The 19,834-nt window shown below is 42.1% G+C and overlaps 1 protein-coding gene across 3 annotated transcripts in view; it reads right to left on the bottom strand.

Moving 5' to 3' along the window:
• Window positions 1–8,085: 8,085 nt before the first annotated feature.
• Window positions 8,086–19,834, bottom strand: part of elfn2b (extracellular leucine-rich repeat and fibronectin type III domain containing 2b) — a 73,858-nt gene continuing 62,109 nt past the window's right edge. For all 3 annotated transcript variants that reach the window (XM_028985198.1, XM_028985201.1, XM_028985199.1), the window contains one exon: window positions 8,086–17,113. In XM_028985198.1, the coding sequence (XP_028841031.1) occupies window positions 14,103–16,808 (2,706 nt within the window). In that variant the 5' untranslated portion in view covers window positions 16,809–17,113 and the 3' untranslated portion in view covers window positions 8,086–14,102. The remainder of the gene's footprint in view (window positions 17,114–19,834) is intronic.

The raw sequence follows: 19,834 nt of genomic DNA, 5'->3' as shown, positions 1-19,834 counted from the left end.
CACGTATATTTGTTTCATACCAATATAAGGATCTGGTGTAATAAATGTCTCTAGTGTATATAGAGAGTCTATTTAGAGTCTATTGGGTATATAGCCTATGATGTATATAGCTTCTACAGCGGCTTGTTTCTGCCGCAGCACATTCCGAGACATTGGTGACAGGGCAGGGGCTCATCCAGGGCTGTGGGACAGGTTACGCTGTCTCTACCTGAAGCTCCACCAGAGGGCAGTCCAAGCCAGTCCAGTCCACTTCATCTCCTCCGGGTTTCTGTGTCTATTTCCTGTGGAGAAACAGCCCTAGTTGATTCTGGCTGCTGCGTGCAACTTAATCTCCAGGCCATTAGTGAAGCGGCTCGCTCTCACCTGCTCAAGGCTGCCTTATCCACTCTCTGTGCATGCCCTGGATGGAGACCCAATGGGGAAAAACATAATCACCCACAGCACACACCCTGTAGCCCTCGAAGTTGAACATAGCCCCCACATAGCCTGGAACACTCACCATATTCTCTGCTGGACCTCCCATTACATCACACCTGCCAGTCACCGTAAAGAACCCACTACTTTAATTAATCAATCAATCAATTTTTATTCATACAGCACTTTTTTTTGGCTTACATTGGCACAGCCCGACACAGGCATTTGGTTTTTTTTTAAAAAAGAGCAGTGTCTCTTCATTTTGGCGTCCACTGTAACTTTAAATTATATGAACAAGAAAAAATATATTATCTATTTAAATTATATATATATAATCAAACAGTGCACCATCAGCAGTTATTTTTCAGGATGCTGTGATTGAAATAGTTTCACAATATCGGTTTGTGCCCGAATAACAGAGGGACTTTGTCTTTCCTTTGCTGTAAAAGGCTATATTGGTCTTAAATCATCATGAGAAATATCAGATACTAGATACATTATAATAGCATCACTTAGTATTAATCTTTGTATCACTCTCTGCACACCAATGACTTTATTATGCTCAAATTGTCTAAAGGACGCCTTGTCATGCCCACGCCTGGTGGAAGATCCAGTGAGGTTGCTGGGATGTGTTGTGGCACCAAACCCTGTTTGTCGCTCTTTTTTTTACCAAATGATCACTGTTTACCAGAGTGTTTTGGTTTTGTGCATATTGTCTTTACACTGTGTACGGCTCACTTTAGATCAATATATGTAGACTACAGCCAGTTACAAAACTAGAAACCACCTCCCAGTTACATTCCCAGATTCCTGTTGTGGTACAACTGTGCACCCTTTCTCTGTTTATACCACCTTCTGCCTTGCTGCGCAGGTATCCAGCTATGGACATCAGGTTCTGAGCTTAGTGGGTCTTAGTCAAGATCTTCAGATACTTTGTCTTTTTAATTCTACCCAGAAATAGGCCTTCTTCACAAGAACCAACGTAGAAACATTAAGCACTAACAGAGTGAGGAGACCATGAAAGAGGCAGAGCATGGGGGATCAGGATGAAAATGAAAATGAGAAGAGAAGCGCAGAGCAGCTGGGGAGAGGAGGTGACAGGTGGCTCAAAAGAGCTGTTTTAGCACCACAGCATGGACTCAGCTTTTAAAACCTTACACCCTGACATACACCATTCACTTTAATTGCATGGCGTCTCTAACTACATATTTTCAGCAAGGAGCTAAGAGATCCTTTTCAATTCCACCGATGGGCATGGTCAAAATACTGTTGCCACTGATTCATCTGCAGCTCAGACCTCGCTCAGAGCCTGCAAACTGACAAAGGGGAAAAATTAGGTTTCTTACCTCTACATCTCTACATCTTTAATTCCATCTTCATAATCAAAACATATCTTATATTTTTTTTAGTACAACCTTTTTTTTTTACCATGCCTACCAGGATTTTGTATGTTTAAAATATGACCCAATAAAGACACATCGCATAATGTTCAAATGACCGTTACTTTTCCACATTCCATTCTTTTGACAATGTCCAAAAATCGCTGGCAGGTGCTGAAAAATTAGAACATTCTTCAGAAATAATTTGAACAGGAATTCAATTGTAAAATATATTCTAAAAGAGAATTAGGTGGTCACAAAGAAAGTTGAAATAGAAAGTGTAACATGATTGTGGGAAACTAAATCTTAGTTAATCAAAAGAAATGAAGACATTATCAATAAATAAGTAATTTAACACAGAATATCTATACTTCAGCATGAAAAATTTCATCCGGTTATGATGGGACAGCTATAGAGTCTTCTTCCTGCTCCCGATTTGTTGCTGGCATAAATTCTGTTTTCTGTAAATTAATCGTAAATGCAGCAGCTTTATCCAAGAAATTATTTCAGGGCCAAAACCAAATTGCCTAAGGGAATAGATTGTCCCACTCCACCTGATCAAATGCCTTCTCCGATTCAAGTGATATCAGTCCGTCTGAAGTATCAGATGGAAAGAGATCATAAAGAATGTTACACAGCCGCCTTAAAATATGTAGGGAGAGGACCATTCCTTAGAGTCTCCTCATAAACAGACAGAAGAATTTCTTGGAAAAGCATTGTGGTCTGGCAATTTTTCAGTCTGTAGTAAGATCCTTTTTGGCTAGGGGTCTACCCAAACCTACCCTTGTTTCATCATTAATCTTTGGCATGTTCAGATTCATGCAGTCCACTCACGGAGACTCCAATTTAGAGAAAACACAAGTTAATTTCAGAGTGATCTGTGATATTTGTCAAACGGCCTCCACTCGAGCAAGAGGTGTGAAAGGCCATTTGTTTGGGGTCCTCTGCTTGTGTCTTTGTTGGGCTGCTACACCCCCGAAGCAGGAGTCGCCAAGGGCCGGCAAATGACGACGAGAGCAACAGGGCGGAAACAACAAATTCTGATTGGTCTGTGGCAACTTCTTGAGAGTCAAATGTATACAAGAATTTTCTCTTGGGGTCTCTGGGCACTTCTTTTTCCTTTCCATTGGGGTTTTCCCCCCAGTTTCTGGGCCTTTCCCTCGCCCTGTTTCTCCTGGACCAGGCGACCTCTCTGAAGCTCTATTTGTCTCTATCCTTTTCTACTTTCTTTTATTTTGGGCTTTTCTGTAACATTGGTACCCTTTTTACATACAATATTTACATGGAACTGCAATAGTAATTTACTGGTGTTAATAAATTAGAAACTGTTCATTGCTATGATTGCTATGATTATTAACATTCACCATCTTCTCATTCTTACTTGCTAATTCTCAGCCTGCCCACTATCAATCACTAATGGCAGTACCTGTATCAGCTTTCATTCAGCTTCTCTTTCACTTGTTCGCTATCATGTATTTTCTGTGAAGCTGGAAGATGCTCACAGATCATCTGGTCGTTCCTTTTAAATTTAGATTGCACCAACACATTAAAATTGGTCCATCACATCCATCACCAAAAAAGGCCAGCAGTGATTGTCCTTTCTTAAGACACTCAATATATCACATTAAAATCAACTCAATCACTGTCAAGTTAACATTAAACCAATACTCTCTCATTGTTCATTGACCATTTTAAAAGACGTGACACGTCCAATCAACCATCACTCCACCACAGTGTCATCACAGTTCCAACAATGACATCTGCACCTGTCTCGTTCCTAACCGGAAGTTTCCGGTTTCCACTGATTACCTTAATTGTTTTCTGCTGCTATGATCAGTATCCTTGCTGTGTCCCACCCTCGCCCCGTCATCCGTAATTTCGCCCGCGGTTCGTGTGTACATGTCCGTGTCTTTTTGCCGTTTATTTCATTAAAACCCGTTGTGAGTCGGGCGAATGCATCCTTCTTTTCCCCGCCGTGCGCTGCTGACAGCACGGCTTCTTTCCTGAACCCATCCATTTCCTAAATGCTCTCTGGAGAACCCCCTGACAGAATGTTTACATTCTGTGCTTTCATCCTCTCTCATGCATCATTGCATGATTTAATAAAGGAAAACATCCTGTCAGGGGGACCTCCGTCAACAAGGCTGAGAACAGCCATCATGAAAACTACACTTGCACTTATCCAATAAATGTTAACATTTTTTTCCATGTCTGCTTTTATCACAAATGAACTGCTACTACTGCCCTAGATATGAATGAATGAAATATTTTTTATTAAATACTTTGCTCTGTTCTTTACATAGTTGAATGTGCTGACAACAAAGGCACACAAAGGTTATCAATGGAAATCAATTATCAACCCATGGAGGATTTGGAGTCACACTCAAAATTAAAGCGAGTTGTTGCCGTCCTGCGGCCTCCTGCACGTCTCTTGATGTACGGGCCTGTCTCCTGGTAGTGCCTCCATGCTCTGGACACTACGCAACAGATACAGCAGATATGTGCCATCCTGGATGAGCTGCACTACCTGAGCCACATGTGTGGGTTGTAAAGTCCGTCTCAAAGCACCACCAGAGTTCAAAAGTGATCAAAACATTAGCCAGAAAGCATAAGAACTGAGAAGTGGTCTGTGGTCACCACCTGCAGAACCGCGCCTTTATTGGGGACGTCTTGCTAGTTGCCTATAATTTCCATATGTTGTCTATTCCATTTGCAGAACTGCACGTGAAATTGATTGTCAGTGTTGCTTCCTAAGTGGACTGAAGTGTGATTAACTTGGAGTTCCATTGTGTTGTTTAAGTGTTCCCTTTTTTTTAAACAAAGGGGTGTTGAGCGGGTCAACTGGCAACCCATCTGAATTTACTGTGACCTCAAACATTGTCACCCTGTTAATACAGTAATTTAGTAAAATGTGTTATGAAAACATCCACCTTTAGTAAAACAGCTTCATCTTACATTGCTTTTAGAGAAACAAATACATCCACAGGAAATGTATATGTTGAATGTGGATGTGCCACTGAATGCAAATTGTACATTTTTAGTTCATTGGAGTTTGTTTAAAATATAATCCATAAATTAGTATCTTGGTTAAATATAAAAAAAATCACTTGTGCATCAATTGACAAGAGATAAATAGAAAAGTGTGCTGGCCTCCATAAATCAGGAAAAGGTTATAAAAACAGCTTTGAAAATGCCCATTTCTACTGTTAGACAATGATAAAACTGGACATCAACAGGAACAGTTACAAATTTGCCCGGAGGACAACTTAAGTTGTTCATCAGATGCCCTGCCAGCAAATTATTTGGCTGTGATGCAAGAAAAAGTCTTCTCTGTCAGTTAGCCATGAATGCAAGTGCCTGTACTGCAAAAAAAACCCATTAGTATTTTGCTTCAGCAATTTTTACCAAGCAAAATTTGATTGCCTCATTGGCAGATTATTTATTTATAGTATTGCATTTTACAGTGCATAAGATGATTTATCTATGATGGCTTAAACAAGGCCTTGCTGACTTTATGCAAGACTTTACGGCCAGTAATATGGCCAGGTGGTCCGCTGGAGTGCCGCAGTACTACAGGGTGAGAACAGAGACACACCCTTACATTAAACTCTCATTCACCCTCAGCCTACAGTAGTGCAGCAGCTGCTTTACTCCATTCACAGAATCCCACACAGCAGAACATGATTTATCAACCGAAGATTCTTCTACATTTACATTTACGGCATTTATCAGACGCCCTTATCCAGACTTACAATCAGTAGTTACAGGGGACAGTCCTCCCCTGGAGCAACTTAGGGTTAAGTGTCTTTCTCAGGGACACAATGGTAGTAAGTGGGGTTTGAACCTGGGTCTTCTGGTTCACAGGTGAGTGTGTTACCCACTAGGCTACTACCACCCTAAGAGCGGGCACTGACCGTCAGCGGAGAGATGGCGGTAGCAGCCTAGTTTTTAACACCTTGCCAATGAGTCAGAAGTCCACAATGTCACTGTCAATGTTACCACCATTGTGTCCCTGAGCAAGACACTTAACCCTGAGTGTCCCCAGGGGGACTGTCCCTGTCACTACTGATTGTAAGCCTCTCTGGAAAAGGGCGTATGAGAAATGCTTTAGATGTATAAATGTATATCTTTAGTATGGTTGACTGTGTCTGAGACTGTGTCTTTATATGTAAATACAAAATAATCAGTGCTGTTTCGATTTAATTAAGCAGTGAGGATTGACCACATGACCGGAATGATGTTTAACTTTGCATGGTGTAGAACTCAGGACCAATGTCAGGGGTGGCGGCTCGTCACAAAAGCACACATCAGCTTGCGCTTCTCAGGAACTATTAATACTTGACGGCCACTGCACACCAATTGACTGATGCCAATGTCACTCCTACAACTCTCCATTACACCATTAAGACTCATTAATACAAACAAGTCACCTGCCGTCACCTGCCGTCACCTTACTAAGTGAAGTTGGCAGGTGCATTATTCCCGCACACAATCTCGCTCACGGTATTTTTATTCAATAGACCAATGCATTCATTCATAAAATAGCACAAGGGATGGAAGGATGTCCATTTTAGAAAAGGAATGATGATGACCTTTTATTTCTGGTAGGGTGACATCCCTCCTCATCCCCCTCAACTTGAGTACTGTCAATATATTAAGGAAACTAATTGGCACAGATTCGTTTAAAGCAATTGGCAATTTCTTTTGTTATTTTTTAATACCAGCATACTTTGGTGTCAAATTGTGTTCCTTGTGTTCAAAATGCAGACAGGATGGCAGGTTGACAAAGTATTGGTTATCCTTCTGCTACTATCGCCACTACTAATAAACATAAATGTTTATAATAAATGTTTTAATAATTACAATAAATAATTACAATAAATCACACTACAATAAACCAGGGGCAAATAACTGGTGGCTTAGCCTTTTTAGGAATCAGAAGATTGCCGGTTCGAATCCCGATCTGCCAAGGTGCCACTGAGCAAAACACCGTCCCCACACACTGCTCCCCGGGCGCCTTTCATGGCTGCCCACTGCTTACTAGGTGTTTTGGTAGATTAAGGCAGTTAGCAGGGAAAGCATGTGGCTCTTTCCCCCTTACACACAGTAAATCCCCACAGCGTTAGAGACAATAAAACCAAGTGCTGAAACAACTCCCAAAACGATGGGGTAAAGTACTTGTTCAAAGCACCGTCCCCACACACTGCTCCCCGGGCGCCTGTCATGGCTGCCCACTGCTCACTCAGGGTGATGGGTTAAATGCAGAGGACAAATTTCACTGTGTGCACCATGTGCTGTGCTGCTGTGTATCACATGTGACAATCATTTTACTTCACTTCAGTTCACTACTGATGGCACACACAAACCCATGTCAGATAGACAAGGTCAAACAAATGGCATAGAAACAATTGATCAGGACGGAACCCCATGTTGAAAGACCGTGATGGACTTATGGACCTGCTGCTGTCGGTCCCAGTGGCCCAGCAAGGTGAGGACATGATATTAAAAGCAGCTCAGATAATACATAATGCTTATTTATACATTACATCATACTGACTCAACACGTAGAACATAGTCCTTCTGTCTTTACTCATTCGGAACACCTGTTTCTGCCAAAAAAGGTAAACTGTTGCTCTTCATGAATACAGTAGAAGAACAGTTGCAAATCCTTCACATTATCTATGAGAACATATGAATATAGTTGTTGCCTTGTTCAGCCATTATGTGTGCTTTTGCCCTTAAGGCTTCACACCCTTAATTATTTGTGTGAGAACATATTGTCTGGCACTTTTAATAGCTGTTGGCGAAGATAATTTTTTTCAGAAAGCCATATATAAAGTCAGCATTTTTCTTCTGGAAGTTTTGGATTAAGCTCAACTACCAGTCTATATAGGCATGATTTATCAGACCAAATGATTTGCATTTTAGTATTATGGTTGTATATTCACATTAAGCTCCACATTTCCACACGGGAACAGGCCTGGTTGCAGTGGTAGCCTTACATTACCTCCTGAATAAGGCTCAACAATATCTGCAGGCACATCAATATGCTGTAATCTGACTGAATTTGAAACAGACTGTTTTATTGAATGGCGCATGTTAATGTTACAGTATTCAGGTCAAAATTTGCATTTGAGCAAGATGTGAAGCACAATGTGATGAACAGGCAAAATTCGCTCTTAATAAAATCACTGACAGGGTCCATCAAAATGTTTCTAAAAAATTGGGCGCAATTGAACTTAAAAGCATCTGTGACATGAAATTGCTCATAGCCCCCAGACATCAGCTGCTGTTTTTTTTTTTTATTATTTTTACCAGAAATAGCTCTTTTAAATCCTGGGCAAATTGATTGCAGCCATTTTGGCACTTTAATGAAGTGAGATGCTAGGCCAAACCCACAGGGACTTATTAGTTTTAGAGGTGCACTTTCCGGCCCTACAATTTCACCTCAGTACATGCTTGGAATGCCAGACCAATCCCAGCCTTAGCTCACATTAATTCCCAGTGTTCTTCAAACAAATCTGAAGGGCTGCCACAAACAAATGATTCTGATTGGCTGGAGAGGAGGGAGTCCTTGGGACACCTGCAAGATTGCGGAATCCACCCAGGAACCTGAAAGGCTGCAGTGTCAGCATATTACCAAAATCAGGCACAGAGGAAGAGGCCAAACCCTCCTCGGCAATGGAGCATCTTTGAACATAAACATGCAGGAGTTATGGAGTTATTAGAACGTATATTAAAGGAGTTATATGAACTTATATTAAACACATACACAGACAGTATGATTAGCAGGAAGTAGAGTTGTTGCAATCTATGCCATTCACTTTAATATTTGGTCCAAATATTGTACGTTCAAATCATTTCAGTCTGCAATAACCAAACTGCATGAAATACAACGACTAGAGGATGAGTCACAACCAGGAAAAAATAAACAAAGGTATATTTCAAATATGTTTTATATATAGATATATAGATGTATATATATATATATTTATGTCTAACCCTTTAAAAAGAATACGTTCAGACAAGTATTTCAATGTCTTTTTTTGTTTGCTTTTGAACATACATCCACTCAATATACACAATAATAGTTCTTCTCCCAAAAATACAGGATATCATGCAAATATAACATTTTTATTTCTTTGTGGACACCCTTTGTCTTCCATGACATGAATCACTGCATTAGCCCATAAACATCCAAAATAACGACCCCTGTGACCCACATCCCCACCCCCCATACAGAAAGAAACACCTAAAGATCAAGCTCGGTAGAAAACATCCATTGTCTTTTTTTTTTAGTATACAAAATTCACAGGTTCTCATTAAGTGATTATTCTTTCCACCTCTTTGGAACAGGAACCCAACCATCTGAAGTAAGTAGCATCTCAGGGTGGGAGAAAAAAAAAAAGAATCTTTAAAAATTCAGTCTTGTTTAAGGCTCTGGCAGTGCTCTCCTCATCAAGAATGGGCTTGAAGGTGCCTGGCAGGGGCGACTGGGATGAATTGATCAAATTGAGTTTGTGTGTTCTGTTGGCAATGTTCAAGCCTCACAGGTGACAGGACGCAGCTAATTTTGCATGAACCAGAGGGGGATCATGCTCATCCCCTCGTCCTCCTGCTCGTCCTGCTCTATTATGGGACAGTGAATCAGGCAAGGGGCTCATTGTGAACAGGCCTGTGCTCCCAGAGGGACTAGAAATGAAACGGAGAGGTAATAACAAGCAGGAGGTAAGTCACACGGATCCGGTGGTCTAACTTATGATCTGCTTTAGCAGTGCGGTTGCAGTAAAAACCACAGATGGAAAAAAAAGTAATTCCTTGTGCCCGGTCAATAAAAAACTGACACTAAATCAGACAGACCAGTTTTATCTTGTTAACACGTACTGAAGCAACATTTGACCGAGCTGCCCTCAACCCGGATGTGGCATGTTCATCAGTATGTCACAAAATCTGCATACAAGCAACATAAACGAGGAGTTCAGAGTCCATACAACGTTATTCCCTAACAGGGTTTGGAGGCTTCTGAAGCGTTATTATTAGGGCAAACTCAGACATCGGGTGCCGACAGTTAATTGAGATTGGGATGATAAACACAGACAGGCCTGTCACTTGAGACTCAGCCGATGACAGCAGATAGGACACTATTGATGAAACTTCTGCAATTCTGAGAGCTCTTTCTTCCTACTGATAACCTATTTTCCCACGCTTCTTTCCCTGGCCACTCTTAAGTCTTTCGTTTGGCAGATTAAATTAAGTTTGTTCTCTATTTCCTTCTTCCTTCATTTGATGAGTCTCTTCGGACTCATTTACTGAAAGTTAAAAAAGAGTAATTCTGAGGGATCTGCTTTCAAAAATCGAATGTAGTGTGTGTGTGTGTGTGTGTGTGTTCAGATTCGTTTTGCTAATAGAATAGTGTGAGTATCCAGAAAAACTACCAGCTAGCACCCACTGGCACCTGATGGCCACCATAGGTTGTAATAATTTGGAGAGAGCAGTGGGAGGTGAATTTTGTTGGCCATGATCTACAGCCTTATATTTGACGGTTACTGCACGTTTGAGAATTTATATGCATTTATTTCTTCCATATTCTTTCTGTGAAAATGTTCTGTTATCGCTCTCTCATCCCAGGCCTCAGCTCGAAGGGCTGGCGCGTGTGATTCTCAGGCCTGGCCTCTTTCATGTTGGCTCCCTGTTTTCAGCCAAGTGAACACATTTCAGAATTCTGCCGAGACGGATGCGACATGTGCGCGTTCACAACATCCGTCTGAACTCAGTGAGGGGAAATAAAGACTTAAAAGCCTCATCAGGCACTGACATAAGAAACATTTTTCTTTGTGTGTTTTTTTATTTGTTGTGGGACTTATTTATTTAATTACTCGAGCTCTTGATGAGAACAAAGTGAGCGAAGAGAAAACAGGGCTTCAAACACTCAGGCTAGACCTTCCCCTGGCTTAGAGAGATTGGCTGCTGTTGGAAGCTTCATAAATGCATTTCGCAGGAATGTTAAATGGTAAACAGTCCACCCGACGTCTAGTCACAAGACTAATTCACTTTTTTTTCATAAATTTATAAATCTTAATAATTATTATCAATAACAGAAGAAACCTACCAAAAGAGTAACCATGCAATAAGGACATAGACTCTACCATGCAATAATGATTTAGACACAGAAGTCTTTCTTCCTCAAAGATTCTAACAGGATAAAGAGCTTATAATAAACTCTCATGGAAGTGTAATCCATTTTCAGCATCTTGTAATATTGTTGCCATCTTTCATCCTCAACTAGTGTTAATAAACGGGAATATTATTTATTGCCCCCTGTAGATGCGTTGTGTCACTTTCATAATGTTCTAAACAAAGGCACAAATTTTGAGATTTAATAACATGTTAAACTACCGTCACACACTGGTCCCAGCGCAGGTCCCATAATGTGACGCCTATCACTGCCTGCCTTCATGAGCTTCCAGAATGGCCACCGCTTCACTGTATTGGGTTTTAGTCAGTATGTACACGATCCACAGAACAAAAAAATACAGCATGTAACACATGGGCTATGAAAACAATGTAATGAGTGCAGCAAATAAAAATGAAAAAAATAATTTAATCATTGAGCTACCAGGGGGGTCACCTGACTAACAGCACTTAAAAGAGTGCACAGCTTTATTCAGTCAAAACAGTCCTTAAAGAGGAGAGCACTTGATAGAGTGGCAGTCTTTTTTCCTCCAAGAACAAAAAAAATTATTCACTCAAGATAAACAATGGATCAATGAACATATTAAAATCCCACCCCGATCAACTATATTCAACTCCAAAGCTCTTTTCATTAGCAAGATTTCAAATGGACTTACAGAGAAGATGATAAAATAAATGTAAAATTTTTACCTTTTTTTTTTTTTTTGTCACAAAACAGCTTTTTGATCATTGTATGAACACATTGTTAAAAAAAGAAGTCACTGGTGTGTATATGTGTGGAGGTTGTCCATGATTGTTTAGGGTTTGTCACAGTAAACTTCCATTAATTGTCCCTCTCCATTGTTCCCTTTGTCACTTCATTCTGTAACACCATGTATTATATGCTGCGTGTATATCTGATCTCAATGTAAACTGCAGTTGTCCAAAATGTACAGTTTTTCACATGCCCTCAGGCCTGGAACTTCTGGAGCCAATATCCCACCAAAACATCAAAAAACAAGACCAACAAGCCCCACTAAGACCTAAGCCTGTCTGCGTAAAATAATTATATTATTCATATTTCATGTGTATATGCAGACACAAGGCATTTGGTCAACACGCTGTAATCATTAGTACATCAGTAGGTGGTACAAAAAAGCATGCTTCAGAAATACTGTTGATAAAATTCTGTTGCCATTGCCAAATTCAGGGGACGATGGCAGATTTCAAACCCAAGGTTAAATTTTAGGTTCATTGTATGGGTTCATGTAGTTGACTTTGAAAGTAGAGGCCAACTTCCCACATCAGATGATCAAGTTCCAGAATTGCAAACCAGAGATTTATTATACATCCTGCAGGAGGTGCCAATGATGGTAAAACCAACTGCTGTGAATATTTGCTTTTAAATTTGTTGTGGTGCTCACATAATTTTCAACAGAGATCAATTTAGATGAAAAATAACAAATGAAAAAGTAATGAAGAACGGGTAGCTTTACATGGCACTGCAAAGGGTCATATTTGCCCTTTTTCATTATGAAAGATATAGGATGTGTTCGCTAATGTCACAATCACTAGTTCACCCATCAGAATGCTTGAATTACAGCAGCAGTCCCTAGACTGAGAGCTGTCAGTCACTGCTAAAAACGTCTTGTGGAAGTCAGAATAATTACACAGTCTAAATACAGATAACTCGCAAGCAGTCAGTTCTCGATCTGTTTATTTCTGTCACTCCAGAAGACATTAGCAAACACTGCACTCCATCGTATAAAGCACAGCCAACGGTGCTTCTACATCCAATACCGAATTAGTCAACATTTGGTTATAGGGATTGGATAATAACCACACCATTGAAAGAAATGCAAGCAATTAAATCACAGCCCACTGAGTTCTGAACAATTGTGCATTGTGTCTGCTTTCCAGAAGAATAGATTTGCTCTGTATTCTCTAGGCTACTATTCTTAGATTAATAAATTAATTAACGGGAAGGATTTAGTAGAAAGCAAAACTAAGAAATTTACTGACTGGTCTACATGAAGCATTGATTTCAATTTAACAGAATTTCTCTCAAATTAATATGGGCTGATTCAAAATCCCGTTTCAAATTTACAACTGTAGTTAGAGATATACACCTCCACAGTAAACTCCACAGTTCCAAAGACACCTTTATTACTCGCTGCTAATTATACTGCATTGCTAAAATAAAAGCAATGGAGTTAATTAAATTTATCTCCACAATAAGAATAATCTATTCAAATGTCTCCCTCTGTTTAAATTTAAAAAATATATTAATGTGCACATTTCTGAAGACAATAAGCTTAGAAAGCAGTAAATAAGCAAAAACTATGTCGGACTACATGGGACGTTGTACTTCAAAAGCTTTTTTGTTGCATATGAAGACTTAATGCGAATTTCAGTTCTTCAGTTCTTCCAATTAATTCTGACATGTCCTTGGAATTTGTATTATGTGGTTGAAAGAGGGATCTTTCATTGCAACCACATGCTGCTTGTAGGGGTTACCATTACTAATTGAATTAACATGCATGTGTCCCGTTCTTCCATTGTGTGTCTCTTTTAACTAAATGGTTTTTGAAACCAAAATTCAACTGCTCTATAGCATCTCTGAAATGCCGGAGGAAGACACAAACAGACATTGCTGGCAATGACAGCAGTGTCCTACATGCCACACAAAGTGTGTGGGAGAGCACTGCTTTTTTTTTTTTTTTCTTTAAGGCAAAACAATCTCTCTGCTTTTGTCCAGCTAAATACAGGTGGAAGGATTCCAATTAATATGCAATAAACATGATATCAGTAAGCATTGTGTTCCCTGGAACTTGATCACTAAATCAGGTCAAAGTGAGAGTTGGTCTCTGCTTCTGACTCTCTAGATAAACATTTATTTATGCTACCGAAAAGCCACGACCTGGGTTGAACTGCAACATCAGACCATTTGATTGTTAATTATGCTTTATGCAAACTAACTCGCCAAACTATACCCATTTTTGTTTGTTTGTTTGTTTTTTTTTAAAAAACTTTTGTATAGACCTGACTTCTTCTGAACCACATTTTCGTTAGCTATGGCTCCAGTGGCTTACCAGACATATGGAAAAAGCCTGCTTTATCTGCCCCACACACCATATCTCACAGCTTTTGCTGTGCAGAAACCCCTTTCCAATAGTCAAGGATGTCATGAAGGTCTTCTCCCTTGGCAAACTGGACTTTCTTGCGTAGAGCATTTCCGGCAGTGACATAGCACGACTCGTCACGCGGGCCCTTCCTGTAGGGCCGAAACCGCTCCCAAATGCGGAGGGTGTTCTCTGAGGAGTACTCAGGGCTGGACGAGTAGCCTGAGTAATTCTGGTGGCGTGGTGAGAGCTGAGAGTAGGAGGCAGCATCCCTCTTGGAACGTGTGAGGGGCTTGAGGAAAGATGCCTTCTGTGCAGGGGAGTCATGGGAGCCCTCGTAGTAGAGAGCTGGGACGGAGTGGCGGTGCTCTGAGCAGTGATAGTCCGGGTGCACCTCTAGGTGTTGCTGCATAACCATGCCATCCACAGTGCCTCCGTCAATGCTACAGCCACCGCCGCCTCCGCTTCCACTCCCAGACCCCACCAGAGGCAGTCTCTCCAGGGGCTCCCCGCACCCAATGGGGCTACCCTTATCTGTGTACTGGCACTGGTCCGGGCTGCGGGGCTCGGGGACATCCAAGCTGTAAACCCGGCCAGTTTTACTGTGTCCTCCAGAGGAGGGGCCGCAGTGTTTTTTTCCAGAGCCGACTATCACCGCCGCATCTGCGCTCATCTGTCTCTGAATTGGCCGTACAGCTGTGGCAGGAGGAGGCGGGCGGTAAGGAGGTGATACAAAACCTCCCCCGGTGATGCCAGGCCTCTCTGACAATGGGGCAGTGAAGGGTAGAGGGGGAGGAGGAGGAATTTTGGGGGATGGGAGGACCTGGCAGTTCTCGATCAAACCAGGGGACAGTGGGATGAGACCTCTGGTCAGAGCAGAGGTTAATGAGGGTGGAGGGGAGGTGGGGTTTACTGTCACCATAGTAGCTGAGGCTGTAGTGACAGCAGCGGAATCCATTTTAAGAGCATCGATGCAGTTGTTGATGATCTGGTTGACCTTGTCAACCTCCATGGCAATGGTAGAGATCTCAGAGTTGGACCCTCGACCGTCGTCATCCGACTCGTCCCCCATGTCACTCCCATTTTCTTCACGGAGGTCCTGCTCCCTCAGTCCTCCATCCCGGCCCCTGTCATCCACTCCCCCTGACGTCCTCACATCCATATAATTTCCTTTGTTGCTGGCCAATGCCTCTGAAAAAGCTGTTGCCATCTTCTCGACCTGGGGGATGGATGAGAGGCGAGAGGAGCTGGTGTTGGCTGAGCCGTGGAGCATGCCTGAGCTAGAGGAAGATGACATGGGCAACTTGCTGTGGTGATGCTGGTGGTGGGCTTGTTCATGGAGCTTCTGTACTGCTGAGGGCTCATTAGTGGCAGCTGCAGCTGCTTCCGGACCGTACCTCATCTCAAGAATAGTTTTTTTGACACAGATAGACTTCTCTTGCTCCTCTAGCATTCGTCGCCTACGAAGGCAATAATACACCAGCCCGAGAACAATTAGCATCCCAAACAGGCAGCCTACAATGGTCATGATGTAGTGGGTTGTGGTTGAAGGTGTAGGGAGAACGTTCTCAGGCACTGGTGTGGCAAAGTTCAAGCAGGTGTGGTTGTAGCGCTGCGAGTTGCGTATGGATGCCACACAAAATGTGTAGTTGGTGTGTGACTTAAGCTTGTTGAGGGTAATCAGCTCCTTCTTCTTGTTGAGGTTCATGATATCTGACACATAAGTGTGATTGTACTGCACAAGGATGTACATCTTGCTGTAAGGCTTTGGGATCTGGACTAAGAGTGATGCCGAAGAAAAAGATACGTGCCGAAGCTTGAGACTCGGGCTGAATGTGTTTTCCATAGAGGAGGATGAGGTTGGCTGATTATACAAGACAACATTGTCAAAACTAGCTGTCCTATCGCCAGAAAAATCTGAATCGGGAGGATGCGACGTCATCCCAGATATAAACACCCCGTCCCGGCACATAGTGGACAGAAATGTTCTTGCATTGCGACCATGGCCAGCCAACGGACTCAGCAATGGGAAACCAAAAAGCTCACGAGGCGTTTCACACTGTAGCCGGTCATATGTATGCGTGACATTGTTGAAAGCTTCCAACCACGTGAGGAAACTGTAGAGCTCACAACCGCAGTGGAACGGGTTCCCTGCCAGCTCACAGACCACGAGCCGCCCCAACACAGTGAAGGTAGAAGGGTCCAGTCGAGTTAGCTTATTAGATGACAGGTCAAGGCTGCTGAGACTTGGGCATTCCCAAAAGGCATTAGCTGTGATGACTTCAATGAGGTTGTGCTGCAGAAACAAACATTGCATCCGGCCCAAGCCTCTCAGCATTCCCTCTGTGATGTTGGTCAGCTTGTTGTAGCCTAGCTGCAGCACCTGCAGGTTGGCCTGTCCAGCAAAAGCCCCATCTTCAATATAAGAGATCTCGTTCTTAGTAAGGTTGAGATCAGTGAGGTTGGTAAATCGGCTCAGGGAAGTAAAGAAGATGGCCTTCAGCTTGTTCTCATTGAGCCGGAGGTCATGTACCGTATTGTTGATGTGTTGAGGAATGGTCTCATAAGGGGGCTGGTTCTGGCTGCAGATGGCAAGCCAGACATAGCCTTTGTCTCCTTCGATGAGCCAGCAGTCACCCTGGACGGGAGCTGGTAGGGAGAAGATGACCAGATGCACAGGAAGAAAAAGAAGAAAGAAGGGCGCACACCAGCTCCTCTGCATGATGGAAAGTAAGGCAGGATGGGGTAAAGGGCTGCTTTCCAAATGAAAAAAAAGTGTGGTGGGGATTGAAGGACAGTAAGAGAGGCGAGTCACTGGCTTGTCCCTGACAGTGAAGGTTTGAAGGAAAAGGTTCAAGAGCAGTTCCCGTTTCACAGTTTCAGAACAGACATGGTATCTGGTGCAGTCCCCATGTTTGAGAATTTCCTGTTTTGCTACAGTGCTGAATAGTCACAGTTTTTCCTCATAGTCTATCCAACACTTTATTCCCCAGAAAAGACTGGATGAGCCAAAATGTAGATCCAAACCTAGGAAAGATAAGAAGAGAGAAATTAAAAACAAATAATGGGAATCAACACACCACAGAACAAACTGTGCAAACAAAATGTGATGCATTGTCATACTGTACTCATTGTAGAATCATGGGACAAAGCCTATTGCTATTCTATAGGAGAATATATACAATGGCTGAATAATCTAAAAATCCATTTCCATAGCCACACTCTTGTTGAGCCTTTTTATCCCAAATGAAAAGTGGCAGAGAAATAAAGCACACCACAAAAAGCCACAACAAAATACGCCTCATGAATAAATAATGACTTTTTAAAGCACAGAGTATCATATGAATCTGCTGGGCACCGGTGCATCTTAAATCTAGTTGTAAGCCATCCTCAAGGTTTACTGGTTCACTTTGGCATGCATCTAGATTATAATTTAAATTCTGCATTTTGCACAGCAGCTACAGATGCTGAGTGCTCATTCCTTTTGTATCACATTCTACAACTACATATGTGAACAGGGAAGTGCATTGTTACAATTTGGCTCTTAGAACATGCCCGCTGGTGTCTATATATGGTGTGCTTGTTTAGTACAAACGTGAAAAGAAGGACCATCTCCAGAGGAAAATACCTGGAAATCTTAGACCTTCACTTTACCCAATCTATATTAAGATGTGTAATGCATGACACAAAGTCTTAATAAGCATGTGACTAAAATAGGGTCATTTGTCTCCTTCTCCTAGATATCTGGTCTATGGGACTTGGAATTCTGTGGAGGTTTGGACCCCCTGGTGCAGACCATTAATCAGCAGGCTGTCAAAAAGGTTTCATTTCCCAACTGAACCCATGGACACACAAATTCCACTAAGCCACTGGCTGCATCCAATCTGCATGTCTGATGAGACTGGATGTACGGGCTGGATGGATTTGAGCAGAGCTCCATTGTCCCAAAATTCCTCATCACCAGATTTTTTTACTCCGCAAACGAAGCACGCTCACTTTTCATTGTTCAGCTCTCAGTAAAACAAAGATTTTAATCACAACCTCAGTCAGTCATGAAAGGTGTAAAAGCTTAAAATAACATTCTGCATTTAGATGTTGATACTGCAGGTAAATAAGCACAGAAAGAATGGGAAACGTGTCTTACTCTAACGAAGCTTCCTGAATTCAGATTAGCAGTAGTCATTAAAAAAAAGAGCCAGTGATCTGGAAAATCAGGAGAAGCACCAATTTCCAAGTCTACTTAAAGGCATGGGTTTTGCACTTTATAGTACTCTCTGACATATTAATTATAGCCCCAAAATCTTTCTCCTACTGTCTGTGTCAGAGTCCTCAGCTAAATTCTTGCCTTTGTTCTACCTTTCAGATGCTCCTTCCCTGTCTCTCCCTCTCCTTTTTTCTGTCCATGCCATAGGCTCGCTGGAGATGTGATCTCGTTTGATGCTCTACATACTCAAGCCCAGAGGAAGCCTTAATTAGGGCTTTCACTAAGATAAGCTATTCCAGAGAGGTTGACTGTGTGTATGTGCGTGTCTGTGTCTGTGTGTGTGTGTGTGTGTGTGTGTGTGTGTGTGTGTGTGTGTGTGCATCTGTGTTCACAAGATCACAAAACACAGAGGTCTGCCCGAGAGACAAGACAGTGGTTGGAGGTTCCAGGATGTGTAGATGCATTCATTTGATCTAAATATGAATGAATAATACATATTCTCTCTGATGAAACAGCACTGAAATATTTGGTCGGAGTGATGGTTCCCAGGCTTTTCTCTTGAAGCAGGTCTGGGTAATGAGTCCTTTCATAAATGAACGAATGAAACAAACGCATGCAAGAGTACACTCATCTCATGACTGGACATAGCTTCCCTGGCTTGGTTTGGTATTGTACCATTTAAAATGGAGCATCATGTGTCTCTTCAGACATCTGTGCTTTGATGAGCGTCCTGAATTCTTAATTCTTCTAAACTCCCTGCCAGTTTTAGTCATCAATTCATTACTTCCTACTGTGCAACACTGATTCCAAACACTGCATATAGTTGGCGAAATACGAAGGAAATGCCGCTCTCAACTATTTTAACCTAGGCAGCACAGATGGCTCTGCTATGAAGTGCTTTGCACTAATTAGTTCATCCTATTTGTCAGTGGCCTTCCAGAAAAATACTCCAGCTTATAATAGCGGATGGCTCCACACCAGCCCCTAATGTAAGCGCTGTGTGGGCTGATAGCCATGCCTTGAAGTCACTGTACATCACTGTGACATGCCACAGTAAGGCAGGCAAAAGAACATAGGAACAATCCCTACATTAAAGTCACGTCAGTCAGCAGCGTGACGGCTGACAGACGTCCTGAGCTGGTTATTGCTGTTTTTTTTTTTTTTGTTGAAATAGGTTGTGCTTTTTTTTTTCTTCAATTTTGCTCAGTTGTTTTTTGAAAGAAAGTGTGGTAAACGTAACATGGTGCATTGTTTTGTGACGGGAGAATCTGCCATCTCAGCTCAAGGTCAAAAAGCCCGGCTGCTGGTGAAGCCGTTGGTCACCCTCTCACATCAGCTCATCTGGATGCTCAGCAGGCATTTTGGGGTCGGTCACCATTACAACCACAATGGTGGTCCATGACGGAAAAATGGCAGGAAGGTAGGTTTGGAATCAGCATTAGAGTGGTGTTGCATGTTTTCGGCAGACTGTGTTCTGGTGCACAGCCAATAAGGTTCAACATCTGCCGCAACAATGTCCGCCAAATCAACAACCGCCAAACCAA

This window comes from Denticeps clupeoides, chromosome 7 (assembly GCF_900700375.1).
Source record: "Denticeps clupeoides chromosome 7, fDenClu1.1, whole genome shotgun sequence".
Classification (NCBI taxonomy): Eukaryota; Metazoa; Chordata; class Actinopteri; order Clupeiformes; family Denticipitidae; genus Denticeps; species Denticeps clupeoides.
The sequence above is the reverse complement of the archived record's forward strand: the minus strand, read 5'-3'. Positions and strand labels throughout refer to the sequence as shown.